General features: G+C 39.3%; 1 protein-coding gene across 1 annotated transcript in view; it reads left to right on the top strand.

Moving 5' to 3' along the window:
• ARMC3 (armadillo repeat containing 3) overlaps window positions 1-21,626 on the top strand; it is a 62,383-nt gene that overhangs the window by 33,152 nt on the left and 7,605 nt on the right. Inside the window, 3 exon segments of the mRNA XM_045857713.1 lie at window positions 13,934-14,183; window positions 19,491-19,557; window positions 19,560-19,629. Of these exon segments, the coding sequence (XP_045713669.1) occupies window positions 13,934-14,183; window positions 19,491-19,557; window positions 19,560-19,629 (387 nt within the window).

Here is a 21,626-nt window from a genome sequence, read left to right as displayed (position 1 = left end):
CTATGTTCTTTCCTCTATAGAAGATAAGATTGCCTTATAAAACAGCAAGGATTTCTTGAAGACAACTTTTATAAATCAATAAAATAATTCTTTTTCTTTCCTGTATCTATCTTAGTTGATACATGTGTTAGTCAGCATTCTATAGAGAAACAAAGTGAATAGGAGATACATAGACTAAAAAGGAAGGAGGACGAAAGGAAGGAAGGAGGGAAAAGAGAGAAAGAGAAAGAAAGAAAGAAAGGAAGGAAGGAAGGAAGGAAGGAAGGAAGGAAGGAAGGAAGGAAGGAAGGAAGGAGAAAAGAAAAGAAAGAAAAAGGAAGATTTTGCCTCATTTGATTATGAAGGTCGAGAAGTCCCAGGACCTGCCATCTGCAATCTGAGGAACCAGGAAAGATGGTAGTGTAATTCAATTTAAGTCCAAAGGCCTGAGAACCAAGGTAGTCTTTTTTTTTTCAAATATTTAAATTTTTGTTCAATTACAGATGTCCCCATTTTCCCCCATTACTCTACCCCCACCTCCCAAATTCAGTCCCCCCTCCCTGTTGTCTTTGTCCATGGGTCCTTTATACTTGTTCTTTAACTTGATTCTTCCCCTTCTTTCCCCCATTATCCTTCTGCCTCCCCCTCCATACACACTGTAGTCACTGTCCTTCTGTTCTTTGTTTCCATGTCTCTGATTCTATTTTGCTTGCTTCTTTGTTTTTTTGTTAGGTTCCACCTTTAGGTGAGATCATATGGTATTTGTCTTTCATCGCCTGGCTTATTTCGCTTAGCATAATGCTCTCCAGTTCCATCCATGCTGTCACAAAGGGTAGAAGCTGCTTCTTTGTTTCTGCTGTGTAGTGTTCCACTGTGTAAATGTACCGCAGTTTTTTGATCCACTCATTTACTGATGGGCACTTAGACTGTTTCTAGCACTTGACTATTCTGCTATTTATACTTTTTATGGTTTGTTATCTGCAAAGTAAAGATCACTTAAAATGGATAAAAACGTGAAAAAGCAAAGACTAAAAATAAAAACAGCTAACTGAAGACATAGGAAAACAGGACAAAAACAACCAGATTCATTTATTTAAAGTTATAGCAGCAGAAAGAAAAATAAAATTATTTTTAAGTGAATAAGTAAAAATTGAGAAGATTAAAACAAATCCCACATAAAGAAATAGATGAAAGTGAAAATAGAAACCAAGAGCAGTAATGAATTTTATATAAAAATATAATACACTCAGTTAATTTGAACACCTTTGCCCATCTTTTCCTAATTTGTTGCCAATCTTTTTGACAATTCTCAATGTGTAATACTTTTGGAAAGGAAAGAGTTAATTTTTAAAAGGAATGATATTTTCAGCTAAATTTCATGTTATACTTACCTGTACTCTTCTATCTAATTTGTCTTATCAAAATTTTACAATATTTATGCAAGTACTGAGAGAATTATTCTTGGTTGATATTCTTCTCAGGAGCAGATCCTATATATTAATATTTTAAACTATTAATTTATAACATCACTGCCATCTGTTGGATCCAATCAGAATTAGAGTTTTTAAGTTAATCCCAAGAATAAAAAGGGGTCAATGTTTTTCATTTCCCTTTGCCAGCACTAACTAAATTTTGACTATTGGTAAACTATGAAAAGATTACAAAATATTATGGCTATTGACTAAATGTTTTTCAAAAGATATAGTGCTTTAAGAAATAAAACACAATGAATAAAATAAAAATATAAAAATAATAACTATAATTATTTTAACACTTATAGATAAGCAGTTTTGCTACAGAAAATACATAATCAAGTCTATTATTTACATACATATCATACTAACTCCTATTCTTTGTCCTTATTCCATGTTATGTCCATGAAAAAAATTGATGATTTTCCTAAATCTGAGAGAGTCTTCTTATCTCAGTTTCCTTGTATTTTAAATTTTTATGCCCCTTCTTGACTTCTGTAACAACAGTGACTCCATAGAGCTCTGATGGCAGCATATATGATGGTTACATAAAAAAACGTGATTGACTGCTGGGCCCCTGCTGGCCTCCATGGCAGCAAAGACAGAGCTTTCTCTAGGGACTGTCCTGCTCTTGTGTGATGTGTGGTCAGGACCACACCAAAGGCAGTTGGGGGAGAGTAAGAGGTGTATCCAAAAAGGACCCCAGGAAGAGATAGAATACCCCCAAACTATATGGGTATGCATTTGTGAGCTTTGGGAACTTTTTTGAATGTCTTCATTATATATGGATAACCTGTCATTTTATATTATCAGTATTAATATTTCTTTTCACTAACAAAAATAAAGCTTTAACTGAGTAATTTTAATACCTGCTAGAAGTATTCATGGAGACCATGCCCAAGAAAGCCATGAAATTTGTAGAGAAAGTATTTAAAAGGCATGCACATACAGAACTTCACACTGTAAGTACTTCAAGAGAAGGCAGCACTTATTTACTCACAGCACCCCAGATCCGTGAGACCTCTCAGCACTGTCAAGATGGGGCTGACCATAAGTGACATCTTAGAAGGTTACATCTCTCGAGTGTGTACAGAAAGCACTTTTCAAGGGTTTTGTGCTTGTTTGTTTTTCATTCCTACCCTATTTAATAGAGTTAGGGGAAGGTCATATGTCTATTTATTTTTACTGTTTATTTTTATTTCTTTCATTCTGTAGCTTTAAGTATAGACTAATGCTATTCCTTAGAATTACCTATATTTTATTGTGTACTTAAAGCTGTGGTGTAGTGAATTTGTAGTCATTTTGAAGGAAAAAAAACGCACCTCTCTTAAAGTTGACAAAATACTACAAGATTTACTCCCCCTCCACTCTTCTAGAGGAAGAGATAGCAAATATGAGGTCTTTTTGGAAAAAGTCCAACCATTGTTAATATAACAAGAATGGTTTGTATGACATCAGTGTATCCTGGGATCCAAGGAAAATGGACTGGAATATGCATGTGTGAACAATGATGACTACAATGTACTAGAAGTGGTGGTGGTAGACACTGTTGAGTGAGTATGTGTACTGTGTGGCTGTGCCATTCAAAATGACTGAGTGAGGAGAGCAATGAATCTGCGTTAAATTTTGAGTTACTCTTGAACATTCCTCTGCAGAAACTATTTGAATGATTCAGAAGGTCACAGCTGTGGGTAACTGGTGATTCGCAGCTTCATCACAACAATGTGCCCACTCATGCATCATGTCTTGTGCAGAGTTTTTTGGCAAAACATCAAATACCCAGGTAACGCAGCCCCCCTACAGCCCAGATTTGGCACCCTATGACTTCTGGCATTTCCCAAAGCTAAAATTACCTTTGAGAGGGAAGAGATTTCACACTATTGATGAGGTTCAAAAAAATATTACAAGGCAGCTGATGGCAATTGGGAGAACTGTGTGAGGCCCCAAGATGCCTGCTTTGAAGGGGACTGAAGCATCATTGTCCTATGTACAATATTTCCTGTATCTTCTTCAATAAATGTCTCTATTTTTCATATTTCTTGGCCGGATACTTTCCGGACAGACCTCATACACTTTAGATGGCTAGAGAGGTGCACTATAACTCTTTGAAAATAAAATTTTTATTATTGGGGTGACATTGGTTCATGAAACCATACGGATTTCAAGTGTACAACTCGAAACATCATCTGCGCACTGTATGGCGCACCCATCGCCTCAAGAAAAGTCTCACCTTGCCCACGTCCACCTATCCCCCACCCTGAAATTAAATTTTAGTGTTTCTTTCAGATCATACATCTTGGCCAATAGGCACAGATTCACTTTGAATTAAGTAATTTTGTCGCTTAGAATATGTTTTTATTAAAGAAATATTCACTATAGAAATAATCCACAACAATTTAAAAAAAGTCTTATGAAAAGTGCAAACTCATGTTATAGTCTTGATGTATGTTGGATTTAATAATGCTATAGATGTGTAGTTATTGTCTTTGTTGTGGAGGGTTTTTCACAGGAGTTTTCAGTTCTATTCTCCCTTCACAGGAGTTTTCAGAGAGGAACTGTGTCTTCATACTGACCCCTAGTGGCAGTTTGGGAAGAAGTTGGGGGAGGGGCAAAAAAAGTAATGGAAGAATTCCTCTGTATTTTAGTGAACCACACACTACTTTAATTTGAAACACTCTCCAGTGTGTCTAAAATAATATTTTAAAGCATTATTAAAAGAGAATGATTTGAAAAGCATTTAATTGTGATGCTTTTAAAGAGATAGTATTCTACTGCTAAATGTGTGTTAATAGATGTTTGGGTTTGTCTTTGTTATTTTTTAAGGTTCAGTCACTTCAAAATGTGTTGATACTTTCATTGTTCTGTGGCTGAGTATCTGCTGTGCTCTATAACCATGTAGGATAAATGTAATACACTTGAAAAACAAAGACTGATGCTATTGTTATTGTAGTTACCCTAAAGGTAGATTTTTTGCTCTTGACTTTGTATAATAGGGAAGACTATTTTTGTTTTAAAATTCTTACTTATCTCACTTTATTGAAAGATGCTTTATTCTCTGAATTAGAATGTTCACAATACAAGCATCCTGCAAGATAACCTGAGCTAGTTTCAAAATATTTCAGGGAGCTCAGGTTCATGTTAAGGATGTTTCAAACTTTTGTATCAAGGATGATTGCTTCCATTACCATTTAGGGGACTAAATGATCATGGAAAAATACAATAAAATATTTTTTTAAAAAGAACTTATATAAAGTGTTATTTACTGCTTTAAAAAGGCTTCTGAAATGAATAGGTAAAATAAATGGGCACAATCATCATGGTGGACTTAAGAATTATTTCTGTATTATTTCTATCCAAGTTTACTGTATGGACATTTTTCCTTCTCTGCCTGGTGGAATGTTGTTATAGCATAAGCTATTCTGGATTGAGAAAATCATTCTGGATTTAAAGAAATATATAGAATGAAAAGCTATATTTTGCAATAAAACCAGTTGACTCCACATCCCCATTTTGTGTAAGCTGATGCCCGCCTGACTACCACAGTTTGAACTTTATTAGCTGCCAGTCTTGTCAGGCTAGATGAATCTCATGAAATGCTCAACTAGAAAATTATCCATGTGCTTTTATTTCCTACAGAGCAGAGGCTGACATTTACATAATGTTATTTTCAGATTGCTAGTACCTCTTTTAGGTGTAATTTCCAACATTGCTGATTTTCAGAGGAAGTGATTAAACAGTTTGCCTATCTTTATATTTTGTGAATTTTCTCTCATTCTCTCAATTTGAAGCAGTACTTCAAAAACTTATCTAAATTCCACTTTTGCTCACCCTTGGCCTTTTATATTAGCCTTTCCCTAGGTTTGTCTTCCCTCTGGAAATGGTCCTCATTGCTCAGTGACTACACCTGAATGGAAACACTTGGGTGGGATTCCTGAGGAAATCGCCCCAGCTCTAGCCCTGCAGATGTTGGGGATTTGGCTGTCTGGCTGAGAAGCTGTCTGAAAATGAAAATTTACACACACATGCAAATTTGGAAATATGATCATATTTTCCCAGGACCCAAGAAATTGTCACAGCATATAGGGAAATCTATGCCCTTGTGGCTCACAGAGGATAAGCAGATGATGATGATGATGACGACGACGACAGTGGCATATGTGTGTCAGGCATCGAGCTAAGTTCTCAAAATGGAATATATCATGAAATCCTAAAAACAGTCCTGTGGGGCGGGGCATGTTGTGGTCACGTCCATTTTGCAGACAAGAAAACAGGCATGGCCTTTGCTCGAGGTCGCAGAGTGGGGTGGACCCTCACGCTGAGGCCATCTGCCCTGTGCATCTATCGGGAGCTCGCAGGAGTTGAAGCTCTTAATTTCCACCCATGCAACTTTTAGCTCTGTCTTCTGCTCGCTGTCTCCTTGACTCTGAACTTCTCCAAATCTTTCCCACCAAAATGTTTCCTTTTGGCTTCCCAAACTCTTTGAATTCCTCTAGTCTGGAAGGACCAGGGTTCCTTGAACTCCAACAAGCACCTTTGGAGGACTGAGTTTTCGTCACCTCCTTTCCTTCACACCCTCATTCCACTCTTTGCTTGTGTTCATCTTCCCACCATCCCTCCTCTCTTCCTCTTCTTCCTCTTTCCTCTTATAAAGAGTAAGAAAAGGCAAAAAAAAAAAAAATCCAATGGCTAGTAAAAATGTCCCATTATGCTATAAATCAAGTGGTCTGCCTTGTTTCTCATTCCTTGAGGAATGATGAAGTGAACCAAGTAGGTTCTGGCCTTTTTTCCCTAGAAAACACTTTACTCTTTAAAGCTTAAGAAATAGATGATTATAAAAAAGGTAATGCACTAATAGTCAGAATACCTCGTCTTTGACCCTGTGTCTGTTGACTGAATTGCTTCATGAACAAGTTTGTAGTTTCTCTAAATTTTAACTTTCTTAACTATAAAACAACAATAAAAAGTGAATCTAGATTGTCTATTATATTTTGTGCCTCTGAGTGGTTACCTTCTACCCAGTATCACAGAGTCTGGAACTCAACTTCTACCAGGAACTAAATGGGATCATACTTTACCACTGTTATCACTTTAATCCCTAAAGCTAAAGAACTTATCTCCTGTGATTGTTTGCTTCTTTTGTAATCATGTCATCAATGCTTGGCGTTCCTTATGTGTTAGTCCCCATTCTCGGCAGCAGGGAGGTGGTAGGATACACAACAAAGGTTCCATGCGACTGCTTCTGGGACACTTACATTTTAGTCTGGGAGACGAACAATACTTGAGAAATTTTAAAAGGTAATTTCAGAAGTGATAACAGAACAGATTAAATACTGCAGCACAGAGTCACAGAGAGGGCATACAGGACACCGGGCTGCGAAGGGAGTCCAAGGGGTGGCACAGAGCTCGTCCAAGAAGGCCTCTCTGAAGAAGTGACGTTAGAGCTGGTGACAGTAACCCCGTCCTGGCAAGTGCCGGGGGTTTTCGTTTGCTATCACACTCGAGCATTCAGTGTCCTAATGATTTAGGTAAGAAAACCAACAATATGGTTGTGTCCCTTGTCATCCACAGATATGTAAATAGACTGATTTCCAGGCTAAAGAGAAACATGTGGTAACTGCAAAAGCCATTTATTATGAATTTTATAACACCTTGACCATTATTCCTATTCCATCAGGAGAAAAGCCAGCCATGTAAAACGAAGACAGTTGTTCGTTCCTGATGGCAGCTGGTTAATTATTGGCAGGCATTCCAGCTTTTGAAACAGAAGGTGGCGTGTATAGCAGTGAAGTATTGTGATTGAACAGATAGGTCAATGAGGATTCCATGTCACTTGTAAGAAAATTACACTTGATTTCCCCAGACAAAAACCTGCATCCTGTGTGTGGAGGTTAGCAGGTACTAGTCTCTTTGCAACTAGCATTTTTCTCTTGAGAAACCACGACATCACAGCAACTGTAGCAGAAAAGCACATTTTGAACATCTCAAAACCATACCTACCAAAATGAATCAATATGAGAGAAACAATTTGGTTTCACATACTTTTAAATAATTTTTGCATTTTAAATTTTGCTATAGGATGGAAAACTTTGTGCATTTATTTCTGGGCTGGGTTTTACCTTAATAATTATGTCACTTAAAAACTCTTCATTTCAAGCACCTGCCTGCAACTAATTGTGATTCTCTCCCTTATTTCTGATAAGTTTTTAATTATTTTTAAAGGATTTTATTTCTTTATTTTTAGAGAGAGGAGAAGGGAGGGAGAAGGAGAGGGAGAGAAATATCAATGTGAGAGAGAAACGTTGATCATTGATGAGTTGCCTCTTCTACACGCCTTGACCGGGGATGAAACCCTCAACCCAGGCTTGTGCCCTGACCAGGAATGGGAATAGAACTTGTGACCTTCACTTTGCAGGACAATGCCCAGCCTACTGAGCCACACTGGTCAGGGCCTGATAAGCTTCTTTAAACACTATTTCTTAAAAAGGAGAAAACCCTCCTGGCTGCTTTCATCAGTCCTGGAGTTCAGCCAGAGTTCGGGGGTGCAGACGGGTCTTCTGCCACAGTGGGGCTGCAGTGGGGTCACAGTGGTTTTGGACGCTGGAATCGATCAATTTAAGGAACACACTAGACATCTTGGATCATTACCTTTGTTGAAAAACTGGCTGGAGCAAGAATCAGGATTCCTGTTCACAGCATTCCAAATCTGGCCATGATAACCAGGAAACCTGTTTCTCATAATGGACAGTGTCCCACCCCCGCACACCTGTACAGACACACTGGGAGCCGGCAAGGCTCAGACACGCCAACCCCGAGGGGCTGCTACACATGCCCCTCTCCAACCACCTGCAGCGTGTCTGCTGCCACAAGAAAAGTCGTGCTGGGGTGGGGGATGGTTGCAATCACTGTTAACAAACAAGGGTCTGACTGCCAGTATTACCATCTGTTCCATCAGGTCCCACACATCACCGTGTATGTGGGCTCTGTTAAACAGATTTCTGTGCTGCCCAAGGTCACCCTTGATTCATGGAACCAGTCTTTGCCGAGGCGTTAAATGGGAACCTCAAAACTGCAGCAAATATCAGAGTCTGAGAGGTACCCAGCAGTGTCATCTGATGACACAACCAAAATAAACGGAGTCAACAGTGTCTGCACAGACAAGGCACCCTTGGTGTATAAAATGGAAGGATCCCTTAAAAGGTGTCCAAAGTGCAAGATTTAATTTATAAAACTGCATTTTAAAGTTACATCATAATATAGCCCTGGCTGGTGTGGCTCAGTGGATTGAGTGCCAGCCTGTGAACCAACAGGTCGCAGTTTCAATTCCCAGTTGGGGCATATGCCTGGGTTGTGAGCCAGGTCCCCAATTTGGAACATGCAAAAGGCAATTGACTGATGTTTCTTTCACTTTCATTCTCCTTTGCTTTACCTTTTCCTGAAAAATAAAATCAAATCTTAAAAAAAAATAAAAGTTACTTCATGGTATAATTGCAGAAACATCAGGGGTGGGGAGGAAATACCCCTATTTCAACAGCAGCTGTAAATGATACAAGTGGGGATCCCAATTTTGTTGGGTCCTCTCCCTTCTTGCAAACTCCAAGTTGAGCTGAGTACTGTTCCCTCACCCCTTCTCAACACCCACAGAGGTTTTCTTCATCACTCCCTTTGAGGTGATCCAAGTCAATTAAAATATATTGACCTGTGAGCACTGGGAATGTAAATACGACTCAAACACTGCCTCTAAGAAGTACGTGTCAGGGGCAGACAGAGGACAGAGGAGGGAGTGATTAACAAGGAGGGGGAGTGACTGTCACAGATGGCTTCACAGAGGAAAGGGTGGTTGAGCAGGATTTGAAGGGAGAACTCCAGTGCCTCAGGCAGAGGTGCAGGAGGTGTAGGGAAGGGTGTTTTAGACAAAGGGAACATGAATGCAAAGCAGACATGAAATCACACAGTTTTCAGTGAACTATAAATAGACACCATTTGTGTAATTGAATTTTTAATGTTCTTAGTGCGCAAGCTGTAAGTGTTTTTTTTTTTAAAAGATTTTTAAAATTTATTTTTAGAGAGAGGGGAAGGGAGGGAGAAAGAGAGGGAGAGAAACATCAATGTGTGGTTGCCTCTCATGCACCCCCCACCAGGGACCTGGCCTGTAACCCAGGCACGTGCCTTAGACTGAGAATGAACTGGGGACCCTTTGATTTGCAGGCTGGCACTCAATCCACTGAGCCATACCAGCCAGGGCTGTAAGTGCATTCTTATTGTGGGGCTTGGGCACTTATTAAAGACTTTGTGCTGAATTCCTTTCTGTAACAAGTGCTGTAAATAATATTTCAAAATTGCTGCTATTCTCTGATTGTGCACATTTGTGCCAAACATCTTTTTAAAACAAAAATATATGTATACCTGTTCAGCAAATAAATGTCTGAGCTTATGTGAAAAAGAGACCTAACCTAGTTTTAAGGTCAGAAATGTTTCTTTGAGACATTTGTGTGGAACCTTGACAGATGAATGGGAATATTCCAGAAGGAAGAGTGTCAGGAAATGGGAACAGCATGCAGGAATGCCCTGAGGTGAGACAGAGTCCGGCCAGTCCGAGATGCCCAGAGTGCTGAGCAACCAGAGGGGTGGCAGGGAACATGGGAGGAGAGGGAGGCAGGCTCGGCTCACTCATTGCCTGGAGGCCACGTGAGATATTGGAGCTTCATCTGAGTGATGGGGAGCCATGACAGTTCTAAGCAGGGAGCAACATAATTATATGGATTATTTTAAAAGATCACATGGACAACAGTGTGGTGATTGAGGGGGTGGTATAAAGGAACTAAATGGTAATGGAAAAAATAAAATAAAAAAATTTTTAAAGATTACTTTAGTCATAAGATGGAGAAAGAATTGGAGAAGATGAAGAGAGACCAGTCAGGACAATATTTATACTAATTCACAAGAGAGTATGGTGGATCGGATTCCATGAGACAGACAGAGGTGGAGAGAAGAGAGGTTTGAGAAATATGGAGGTGGAACGTAGCCAGGACTGGGTAACAGGTTGGATACACATGACATGTCAAACTTGACTTCTTTTTACATGTATCAAATGATATAAACAGATGCTTTTGTACATTCCCTAGTTTGATTTTAGCTTGATTCTTGAATCAAGCTAAAAATTTACATATAAATTTACATATAAAAATTTCATTGAACTGCACCTGGATGGAGACTAATGGTAGTAAATATCAGAAAATATTTTTAGATTATCGTGATGATGTATGGCCCTGTAATTCTGGACGTTCTAACCAAGCAGTGTGACTTCTGCCCCATTCCCTCGGATAGTGCTGCGCTGTCAAGGAGATTGAAATGTGCTCTAAAATATGGCAGGCTTCTGCTTGTGTGTTTAAGACAGGGAGAAACAAAACAGATGCCTTGGGTTTGAGAGACACAAAATTAACACAATTCTTTTTTATAAGTACAAATTCTACACTCTTATAACTGAAGCTAGTTTTTAGGTAAGAATAATAGCTTGGCTTTTTACCATAATAAATTAATTGCAGCGATGCTTTGCCCACGTGAACAGAGCTGCACATAGTCATGGGCAGACATGTTCACATCATGCACACAGCTTTCCCAGCTGTGCGTGTGCGGCCTGTCTTCCCGTGCGGGCAGTTGTGTTCAGTTCAGTGGAAGCCATATTCCACTGTGTGCTAGAGTCTCTGGTGTTTTAAACAACCATGTTTTTATGTACTTCCCTTGACTGTCTCCCTGAAGGGTGAAGAAGAGAGCAGAGGTGGATTATAAATGAACCAAAGCCAAATATGACTTTGTACAGGAGAAAGACAGAGACAAAACCCAAGCAGAAAGGCTGTGAGCAGCGGCACATCTGATTTATAAACAACAGAAATTAAAACGATGCAGCATGACCCTGTGTACTCACTTAAATTTTCCAAAAGCTTCCTGATACACAGAAGACAAAGCCTGTAAGAATTTATTGGTGTGGATTTACCTGGTACACTCTGGCTTCTGTCATGGGTGCCACTGATTTACCTCCACTGTGTGCTCATTCTTAGTCTCCAAGATGTTTTTAACAGTGAATATCATCAAATGAAAACCATTAAGTGACAAAGGACTGGTGCGTTTTAACCAAGGTATGTTTATAAGAATTAAGGGAAAAACTAAAAAGGAACTGATTGTATTAAGTGCCTGAAAAATAAGTCAGAGGAAAAAATGCTTTTTGAAAAGATTTAAGAATATATTAATTAATTAGAATATATTAATTGTTTAAAATTATTTAAAATTCTTGCTATAGTTTTTAATTCAGTGTCAACTGTAAGTTGAATATAATAAGTTTCTGGTAAATAAATAAATTAGAGCCCCCAAATTTTCCCATATTCATAAAATCAAAACACCACCATGTCAATTAATAATAGAAGAGAGAATTAAATGTGACATTATCTTAAAAGTGTTTATTTTTTATTCCCTAAGAAAGGAAATTAACTTGCTCTCAATATTCTTATATTGATACATTTGGGTTAAATGTCATCTAACCAAATTTTAGTTTTAAGGATGCCTGTCCAGAGACACCACAGAAGGGATAAATATGTAGCAAATAAGGGAAAAGTGGAGTCAGGAGCTGACTTTGCCTTGGTGTTAGCACCGTGTGCTTTCTGGGTGATTTATGTATAAGCCAGGGTGGGAAGCTCCTTCAAGGTTAACACCAACCCAACCTTATTCTTCAGAGCTGCCACCTCTTGTCACTTCTGTCCCCAGCCTCTGCTGTTCAGGCTCCTTCCGGTTTGCGTCACTACCGTAGCTTCCTTTCACCTACAGCTACCGGTCTCCTTATCGAGGATTTATTTTCTGGGCAATAGTGATAACTTCTGTCCTTAAATTTGTCAATTCTCCTTTACAATCAGGAAATGCAAGTGACAGTGCCAGCTAAGCTCAGTGCATCAGAGTATGGGGAGGTGGGCTGCATCACACAGGCTCGCTTGTTTTGGGGGCTATTAAAATAGCTGTAAATTTTGGAAAATGTGCCAAATATAAACTTAAAATAGTTGTGGATATTGTTGGAGTATCAAGTATGCTTTTATTGTCTTCATTACCTTTATTCCTATGATAAAATCAATGATGATTTAAATGAATTTTTAACATAATTTTGGATCTTCCTTTGAAACCAGATGCTTTATATATCTTGTTGCTTGGAACATCTCTTATTTGAAGCCATCACAAACATTATAGCACATCATTGATTGTCTTCCAGTCATTAAAATGATCCCTTTTTTAAAAAAAAGATTTTATTTTCAGAGAGAGAAGGGAGCGAGAAAGAAAGGGAGAGAAACATGGATGTGTGAGAGAACCATCGACTAGTTGCCTCTTGTTTGCCCCCAAATGGGGACAGGCCTGCAACCCAGGCATGCGCCCTGACAGGGAATCAAACCATCAACCTTCTGGCTCACAGGTCAGTACTCAATCCACTGAGCCACACCAGCCAGGGCTGATCCCTTTTTTATATTTACTATTTTATGAGCTTCTTAAGTATTTACAAATGAAGGACTACAGAAAGTATAGTGTTCTTAAAAGGATATTTAGTTTAATTATTTAAAAATGTTAATATATTGTAATCTTTTTATATGAGAAATCAGAAATTTAACAACTGAATATGCCTACATTACTGAAATTACCTACTTATGTCAATGCCATGACTTTGATTTTTGATGTTTAATTTATAAAAGCAATATTCACATGCAAAACGGGTTGGTTGCTGCCTCCAAATGTGCTAACCTCTGCCAATAATTAGCAATGTAATTTGAAAAAGGGAAAGATGAGCTAAAGAATTTGAACTTAATCAAGAGTTCTCATGCTCACTCATTCCTCCTATTTAAAGCTTTGTTTTCATGCTGGTTAGGAATATTTTAATAGACTTTCTTTGAATAGAATTGCCTGATCTTGTGAGTATCACTGATTTTAAAAACGAACATCTGTAGCCCTGACTGGCATGGCTCAGTTGGCTGAGTGTTGTCCTGCAAAGCAAAAGGTCGCTGGCTCAATTCCAGTCAGGGCACATGCCTGGGTTGCAGGTGGATTCCTTGATGGGGCTTGTACAAGAAGCAACCAATAGATACTTCTCTATCACATTGACACTTGTCTCCCTCTCTTTCTCCCTCCCTTTCTCTCTCTCTAAAAATAAATAAAATCTTTAAGACTAAAATAAAAAAAAATGAATATCTATAGAAGCGTTTCTAAGTAGTCACACATTTTTCTATAACCAAAAGCTACAGATGTAGGAAAAGGATTATTTAAATTCATTCATACATGACATATCCCCAGACTTCATTTAAATCGCTAAAGCCTCAATCCTGGGCTCATCACATTGTAAATTAATTTATTTCTAGAATTGTATTTATGTACTTATTTGTTTTATAGCTCATTGTACATTCCAAAGATAATTTCTTGGACTTGGATGAATGACACTCATTTTGCCTTCATTTACCCAGTGCTGCTGCCGAAGCTGATGGTATCAGTCCACTAATAAACCTCCTGTCTAGTAAATGAGATGGAGCCATTGCCAACGCTGCCACTGTGCTGACGAACATGGCAACGCAGGCGGCCCTGCGCGATATCATTCAGAGCAACGACATCACGCATGCGCTCATCGTCCCGCTGCGGTCTGCAAACACGGTCGTGCAGAGCAAAGCTGCTCTCGCCATCGCGGCAACTGCCTGCGATGTTGAGGCCCAGACAGAGGTGAGAGTTTTAAAAAACATTTGCTCTCTTTTTTCTGGTTCATACTTATGGGTGGATTAATCTGAAACAATTTCAAGTGTATGAACAGATCCATTAGTTAAGTTTCTCAAAACTGATGTAATATTTTGGAAACAAAAGGGCATTAACTAAGAAGGTGAGCATAACTTGTAAATCATCAATTCTGCTTCTAAGTGTATATTCCTAGAATAATCTCTTGCCTCTATTCTCCAGGGAGCATTGTTTATAATGTCTAAATAACTGGAAACAAACCAACTGTCCAACTGTTAATAGAGTGGATAAATAAATTATGGTATATTCATAAAATGAGATCTCACATCAGTGAAAATGAATGAATTATTGCTACAGACATCAACAGAGATGAATCTCAACAAACAATCCTCAGCAAAAGCCAGTTGCGAAGAATGTGTCTTACGATTCCATGTACATACCATTCAGAAATATGCAAAGCTAAAAAATATGTTGCTAAAGCATATATACACACATACAAGTTAGAACTATAAAGAAAAGTGAGAGAATGATCAACACCAAGTTCAAGAAAGTGGCTTCCTCTTGGGGAATTAAGGGTATGGGTGTGATTCAGAGGAGCACCCATGGTTCAAGGTTATTGAAATGTACAATTTCTTTTTATTTATTTATTTATTTACCTACTTACTTATTGTTGTTCAGGTACACTTGTCTCCATTTTCCTGCCACCACTTTCCCTTGCCTCATCCACTCCTACCTCCTACAATCAATCCCTCCCTGCTTTGGCTTTGTCCATGGGTCTTTTATGTATGTTCCTGATGACCCTTCCTCTTCTCTCCCCCCCATTAGCTCCCTCCCCCCTCCACTCTGGTTACTGTAAGTTTGTTCTTTATTTCAGTGTCTCTGGTTACATTTTGCTTGCTTGTTTGTTTTGTTGACTAGGTTCCACTATAGGTGAGATCATATGGTGTTTGTCTTTTACCATCTGGCTTATTTCACTCAGCAAAATGTTCGCCAGTTCCATCCATGCTGTTGCTAAGGGTGAGAGTTCCTTCTTTCTTTCTGCTGCATAGTATTCCATTGTGTAAATGTACCATAATTTTTTGATCCACTTATTTACTGATGGGCACTTAGGCTGTTTCCAACACTTGGCTACTGTAAATAACACTGCTATGAACATTGGGGTGCATAGGTTCTTTTGAATTGGTGTTTCAGGATTCTTAGGCTATAATCCTAGCAGTGGAATTCCTGGGTCAAAAGGCAGATCCATTTTTAGTTTTCTGAGGAAATTTCATACTGTTTTCCACAGTGGCAGCACCAGTCTGCATTCCCACCAACAGTGCACTAGGGTTCCCTTTTCTCTGCATCCTCTCCAGCACTTGTTTGTTGATTTGTTTTTGATGGTCATTCTGACCGGTATGAAGTGGTATCTCATTGTGGTTTTAATTTGCATCTTTCTGATGGCTAGTGATGCTGAACATCTTTTCACATGTCTCTGGGTCATCTGTATGTCCTCCTTGGAGAAGTGTCTGTTCAGTTCCTTTGCCCATTTTTAAATTTGATTGTTTGTCTTCCTGGAGTAGAGTTGTATGAGTTCTTTATATATTTTAGAGATCAAATCCCTGCCTGAAGTATCATTGGCAAATAACTTTCCCATACAGTTGGTTCTCTTTTCATTTTGCTGATGTTTTCTTTAGCCATACAGAAGCTTTTAATTTTGATGAGGTCCCATTTGTTTATTCTTTCCTCTATGACCCTTGCTTAATGATGAAATATCAGAAAGAGAAACCAGGAAAAAAAATCCCATTTCATATAGCAACAAGAAATAAAGTACCTAGGAATAAATCTAACCAAGGAGGTAAAAGACCTGTAGTCAGAAAACTATGCAACACTGAAGAAAGAAATTAAGGAAGACACAAATAAGTGGAAGCATATACTATATTCATGGATTGGAAGGATTAACATTATCAAAATGTCCATACTACCCAAAGCAATCTATAGATTTAATGCAATCCTTATTAAAATACCAATAACAGATTTCACAGATCTAGAAAAAATACTCTAAAAATTTATACGGAATCAAAAAGATGCCAAATAGCCTTAGCAATCCTGAAAAAGAAGAACAAAGTAGGAGAGATCACAATTCATGATATCAAACCATATTACAAGGACACTGTCATCAAAACAGGCTGGTACTGGCATAAGAACAGACACAGAGATCAATGGAACAGAATAGAGAGGCCCGAAATTAAACCGTGTCTCTGTGGTCAATTAATATTCAACAAAGGGGGCAGAAGCATAAAATGGAGTAAAAAATAGCCTCTTCAACAAATGGTGTTGGGAGAACTGGACAGCTACATGCAAAAAAATGAAACTCAAGCACCAACTTACACCATATACAAAAATAAACTCAAGATGGATAAAAGACTTAAATATAAGTTGCAACGCCATAAAAGTCATAGAGAAGAACATAGGGAGGAAAACCTCAGATACTCCATGCAGCAGTATTTTCACTGATATGTCCCCTAGAACAAGGGAAATGTGCCATTTCTCAAGCTGGTGGTAAACAAGCAGGTGTGCCTTTTACTGTGATTCTTGAAATTGTGCACAAGGGTCACACATTCTTTTGCTTCTCATGTTGTAAAATTTGAAAAGATAGAATTGCATTTTTTACAAGTCTATCACATGAAAGTGTCTTTGGTACTTGTGGTTAAATCTTTAGAAAGATTTAATATAATCCTACAAACCTCCCTTTATCTCTTGCTTTTCTTATATTCATTTGTCACCATGGCACTCGTTCAAACAGCCTAGTGCTCTGTCCCTCTCTTCTCAATGTAAATGAAAATAGCTAGCATTTATTGGGTACTTACTTTGTGCCAAGCACTGTATTAAGCACTTGACATTCATTTGAGCCCCACTTGAAATAGGTATGTTTGTAATTCCCATTTTACCTATGAGGGCAGTGAGGCTTAATGAAGTACTGGGCTCTAAGCTGAGGTGGTAAGTGTTAGCTCAAGCCCAGAGTCCATGCTCTCACACTGTGCTATATGCTCAGCTCCCATGTCTTTCCTCTTCTGTCTCTTAGATTTCTGTTTTATCCCCCTTCTCTGTGCCCTTTAACTCAGTTCATTTATATTTATCCATTAAAGTAGTAAGTTAGCCACCAAATATTTCTTTACCAACTACTATGTGCCAGACACTATGTTAAGGATGGAGCACACAGTGATAGACAAAAGTGTCTTGGCTACACCTCTATGCAGCTTGCAGAGTAGTCCATCTATTTCCTGGAGCACTGCAGCTGACCCTTTAATGATCTCTCTACCTCTGTCACCTCCTTCTCCCCACACTGCCTCCAGGCTGATCTCTCAAATATGCAATGGCACCTCACCACATTCCTGCAAGTCCCCGGTGGGGTGCCATTGCCCCATGGTCAAAGGTGAGCTGCTTAGAGTGCTATGAGAGGGCCGCAGTGATCCGCACCTGCCTGCCTGAGCCTGAAGTCTCTTCCAAGTGGAGCCCTGTACCTCAGAATACTGTGCTGTTTGTGATTCTGCCAGCATGCCCTGTTCTCTTAGTTACAGCTCCTTGTTTCCTCTGCTTGGGGAGCTAGTTTCACTTTTGTCATCCCGATAAATGCCTGTTTTCTCCTTCAAAACCCAGCTCAGTCATCCTGTTTTGTGAGACCTTTCTCCAGTCCTGAAACTCAGGTGCATCCTCCTCCGCACTCCCATTGCACCCTGTGCAGGCCTCCCTGGCCCTCGTGTTACATTATATGGTTCCTGTATGACAGATTCTATAAGCTCCTTTAGGGAAGGGAACTGAGGGTTTTCTTTCTTGTGTTCACGTCATTAATACACACCTGGCACATAGTGCACGATGAGTAGACAGTTGTTAAATAAATGAGTAAATGAAATGAATGAATGAATGAATGAATGAATGAATGGAGGAATGAAGGAAGGAGTGGAGGGATTAATAAATAATTACATCTTTGCCAAAGAACACATGGAGCTAGGTTGCTATTTATTTTATGTTATACTCAGAAATAAAGATGTTCAGAAGTTTGGCCTGTTAAGCATAAGATGCTTCAGGAAAGTTTTCTGAGCTGCCCAGTCACATATGCTGATGTGTAGTGTCTGCCAGAGTCCCTTTGTTTGAGGAGAAAGTGACTGAAAGTGGATCATGTTCCACAAGGACTCTCGTCTTTGGATACTGCACACAGAGACCTGCAGAATACGCTTTTTGTCCCCCAGGCTCAGGTGATAGAGCATTGCACTTCAGACAGTGAAACAATAGCTCAGTCAAATATTTTTTTCTGGTTGTAATAATTTTATACATAAGTAATTTCTTTTAATAATGTAATAAATGTAATTCTGTCCAGTTCTTTTGTTATTTTTCTTCTCTTTTTTTACTTTTTGGAGAAATGAAAAGACACTACACAAGGACAACAGAAACGGGTCTCTTTTTAGGTCATCGCCTCAGCATTGCTGCGGCCACACTGTGGACCTGGCGGCAGTGTCCACGGCCCTACCCTGCTGTGGGGGCTGTGTTAGTTTCCTATTGCTTCCACAACCAACCACTGTAACTTCATTTCTTGAAGCAATATGAATCCACTGTCTCACAGTTCGGGAGGTCAGAAATCTGAAAATTGGCTAAAATCAAGGTGTTGGCAGAGCCATATTCTTTCTGGAGACTTTAGGGGAAAACCCACTTCCTGCCCCTTTTAGCTTTTACCAGCACCTGCATTCCTCGGCTGTGGGCCCTTCCTTCATCACTCCAACTTCTGCGTCCTCGCGCCTCCTTTCTCTGGCCCTGGCACTCTTGTCTCCCTCTTTTAAGTGCCCTTGTGATTCCATTGGGCCCACCCCATAATCCAGGACAACCTTCCCATCTGAACTCCTTAACTTAATCACATTTGCAAAATCTCTTCCAGGAACGAGGGCATCTTTGGGGAACCATTCTTCTGTCTACCTCAGGGCCAAATGAACGCTCAGTGTTGAGGAGCTGAGTGAATAAGTTCAGGGCATCCCACTGGTGGGCAATGAGGAGATGGCTTTTTCCCCAGTCCCTGCCCTATGCAAAATCACTGTGACCTCCCTCAGTTACTTTACTGTGGCTTCTTCCTGACTTTGAGCAGAAAATTGGCTCCTGTCAATAATGGGTTTGGAATTGATCTTTCCCCTGAATTTAATAAATCTAAATATGGACACATCCTAAAATGTTTTTACATAGTTACAACCTTTAAAACAATCAAATAATGAGATTTTTGCTATGATGCTTATATACAGGACTCCTAATGCATCAAATGCTGGTTTCTATTTTCAGTTAAGAAATTCAGGGGCATTGGAGCCCCTCATAGAGCTCCTGCGCTCCAGGAATGCCAAGGTCAGAAGGCAGCCAGCTGGGCTGTAATGGTCTGCGCCAGTGATGAGCTGATGGCCACTGAACTGTGTAGGTTCAATTTGTATGTTGATCTGATATCTTGAAAACTTGATAAACTCACATGTTAGCTCTAGGAGGTTTCTTCATTTTTTGGTAGATTTCTTGGGATTTTCTACATAGACAATCATGTCACCTGCTTTGCCTTTAGGGTTGTTTTTTTTTAATCTTCACCTGAGGATATACTCATTGATTCCAGAGAGAGAGGAAGGGGAAGAGATAGAGAGAAACACCGATGCAGGAGAAACATCGATCTGCTGCGTCCCACACACACCCCAACCAGGACCAAGTCCACAACCCAGGACAATGCTCCAACCAACTGAGCCACACCTGCCAGGGCTGCCTTTGGGTTTTGTTTTTTTTTTTTTAAGATTTTATTTATTTATTTTTAGAGAGGGAAGGGAGGGAGAGAGAGAGAGAGAGAGAGAGAGAGAGAGAGAGAGAGAGAAACATCAATGTGCGGTTGCTGGGGGCCATGGCCTGCAACCCAGGCATGTGCCCTGACTGGGAATCAAACCTGCGAACACTTTGGTTCGCAGCCCGTGCTCAATCCACTGAGCTACGCCAGCCAGGGCAGTGCCTTTGGGTTTTGATAGTTAATTTTGATGTGTCAAAATTTCCCAGGAGTGAAATTCTTTGGGTTTATTTTATTGACATTTCTAAAATTCCTGACTATGTAGATTTATGTCTTTAACCAAATTGATGAAGCCATCTCCTAATGATTCATTTTTTTCTGTACTTCATCTTTCTCTTCTCCTGGGAGTTTGATGACACCAATATTAGATCTTTGTTTATTGCACAACAAACCCCTGAGACTCTGTCAGTTGTTTCTTCAATCTTTGTTCTTTGTATTGTTCAGATTGGATAATTCATATTGATCTATCTTCAGGTTTATGGATTATTTCTTCTGTTACCTCTATTCTCTTAAATCCATTCAAAATTATATTTTGCTAAGTTTTGGTATTGTGTTTTTCAGCTCCAAAATTCTATTTTATATCTCCTATTTCTTTGTAAGACTTTCTATTTATTTCCAGAGTGTTTGTTACTAATTGCAGCATTTTACATCTGCATCATCTGGGCATTGATATCTATTGATTGTCTTTTCTCATATGAGTTGAGGTTTTCCTGGTTCTTTGTATGCTGAGTAATTAGATTGTAATATCATGTTATGAGTCCTGCAGTTCTTATTTATGGGTCTTATGTACATTCTAAGAAGAATTTTCTGTTGTATATATGTGTGTGTTTTAAAAGGAAATTGACACAGTTGTTTTCAGTCTTCAGATTCCAACCAGTGTTCTGTGAGTTTTCATTCCACTGTCAGTCTCATTTTCAAAGGCTTTGCAGTGCTGTTTGGATCAGTCCTACATGTGTGCCAACTAGTGTCCAGTTTGGGACTTGGGAAATGGTCTATCCCATAGTTCAATCCTCAAAACCTGCATGAGTGCTTTTCTGAGTCAGAACCATGCACACACAGTGTGGGAGTAAGCCTAGGAATCCATAAACAAATTTTTATTGTTACTTTCCTGAGCTCCTTCCTCTCCATGATCTTCTTTGTTTTTTTCTGGCTTGTTGGGGCTTCCTTCTCAGTCCTCAAGCCAAAACCTGCTCCGATACACTCTTGCCATGACTGCATCCATATCTATGGCCAAACAGCAGGAGGACTAAGTGAGTATAAGGCAGTTTTAGTCTCTTAGGGATCCTGATGCCACTACTGCAACCACTGTCACAGGATTCCTTAGGGGCTGGAGCACAAGAGAATGGAGAAAAATAAACCAACGAGGGCTTTTCTCTATTTCTCTCTTTCTTATTTCTCCAACAGGCTTCTCCTTGAGCCTCAGCTGTCTGTGCTGATGCCCACTTTCAGATGTGGGGCTATGTTCAGTTCAGCTTGTAGAACAGTGGACAAAAACAAGTTAAACTCACCAACGGTTCAGGAGTAATTCAATGTCTTCTCTGATCTCTCTGCTACTGATTACTTTTCAGAGTCTTCAAACAGTTATTGTATATATTCTGCCCAGGTTT

This window comes from Phyllostomus hastatus, unplaced genomic scaffold (assembly GCF_019186645.2).
Source record: "Phyllostomus hastatus isolate PE091 unplaced genomic scaffold, TTU_PhHast_1.1 phas_scaffold_1674, whole genome shotgun sequence".
Lineage (NCBI taxonomy): Eukaryota > Metazoa > Chordata > Mammalia > Chiroptera > Phyllostomidae > Phyllostomus > Phyllostomus hastatus.
The sequence above is the reverse complement of the archived record's forward strand: the minus strand, read 5'-3'. Positions and strand labels throughout refer to the sequence as shown.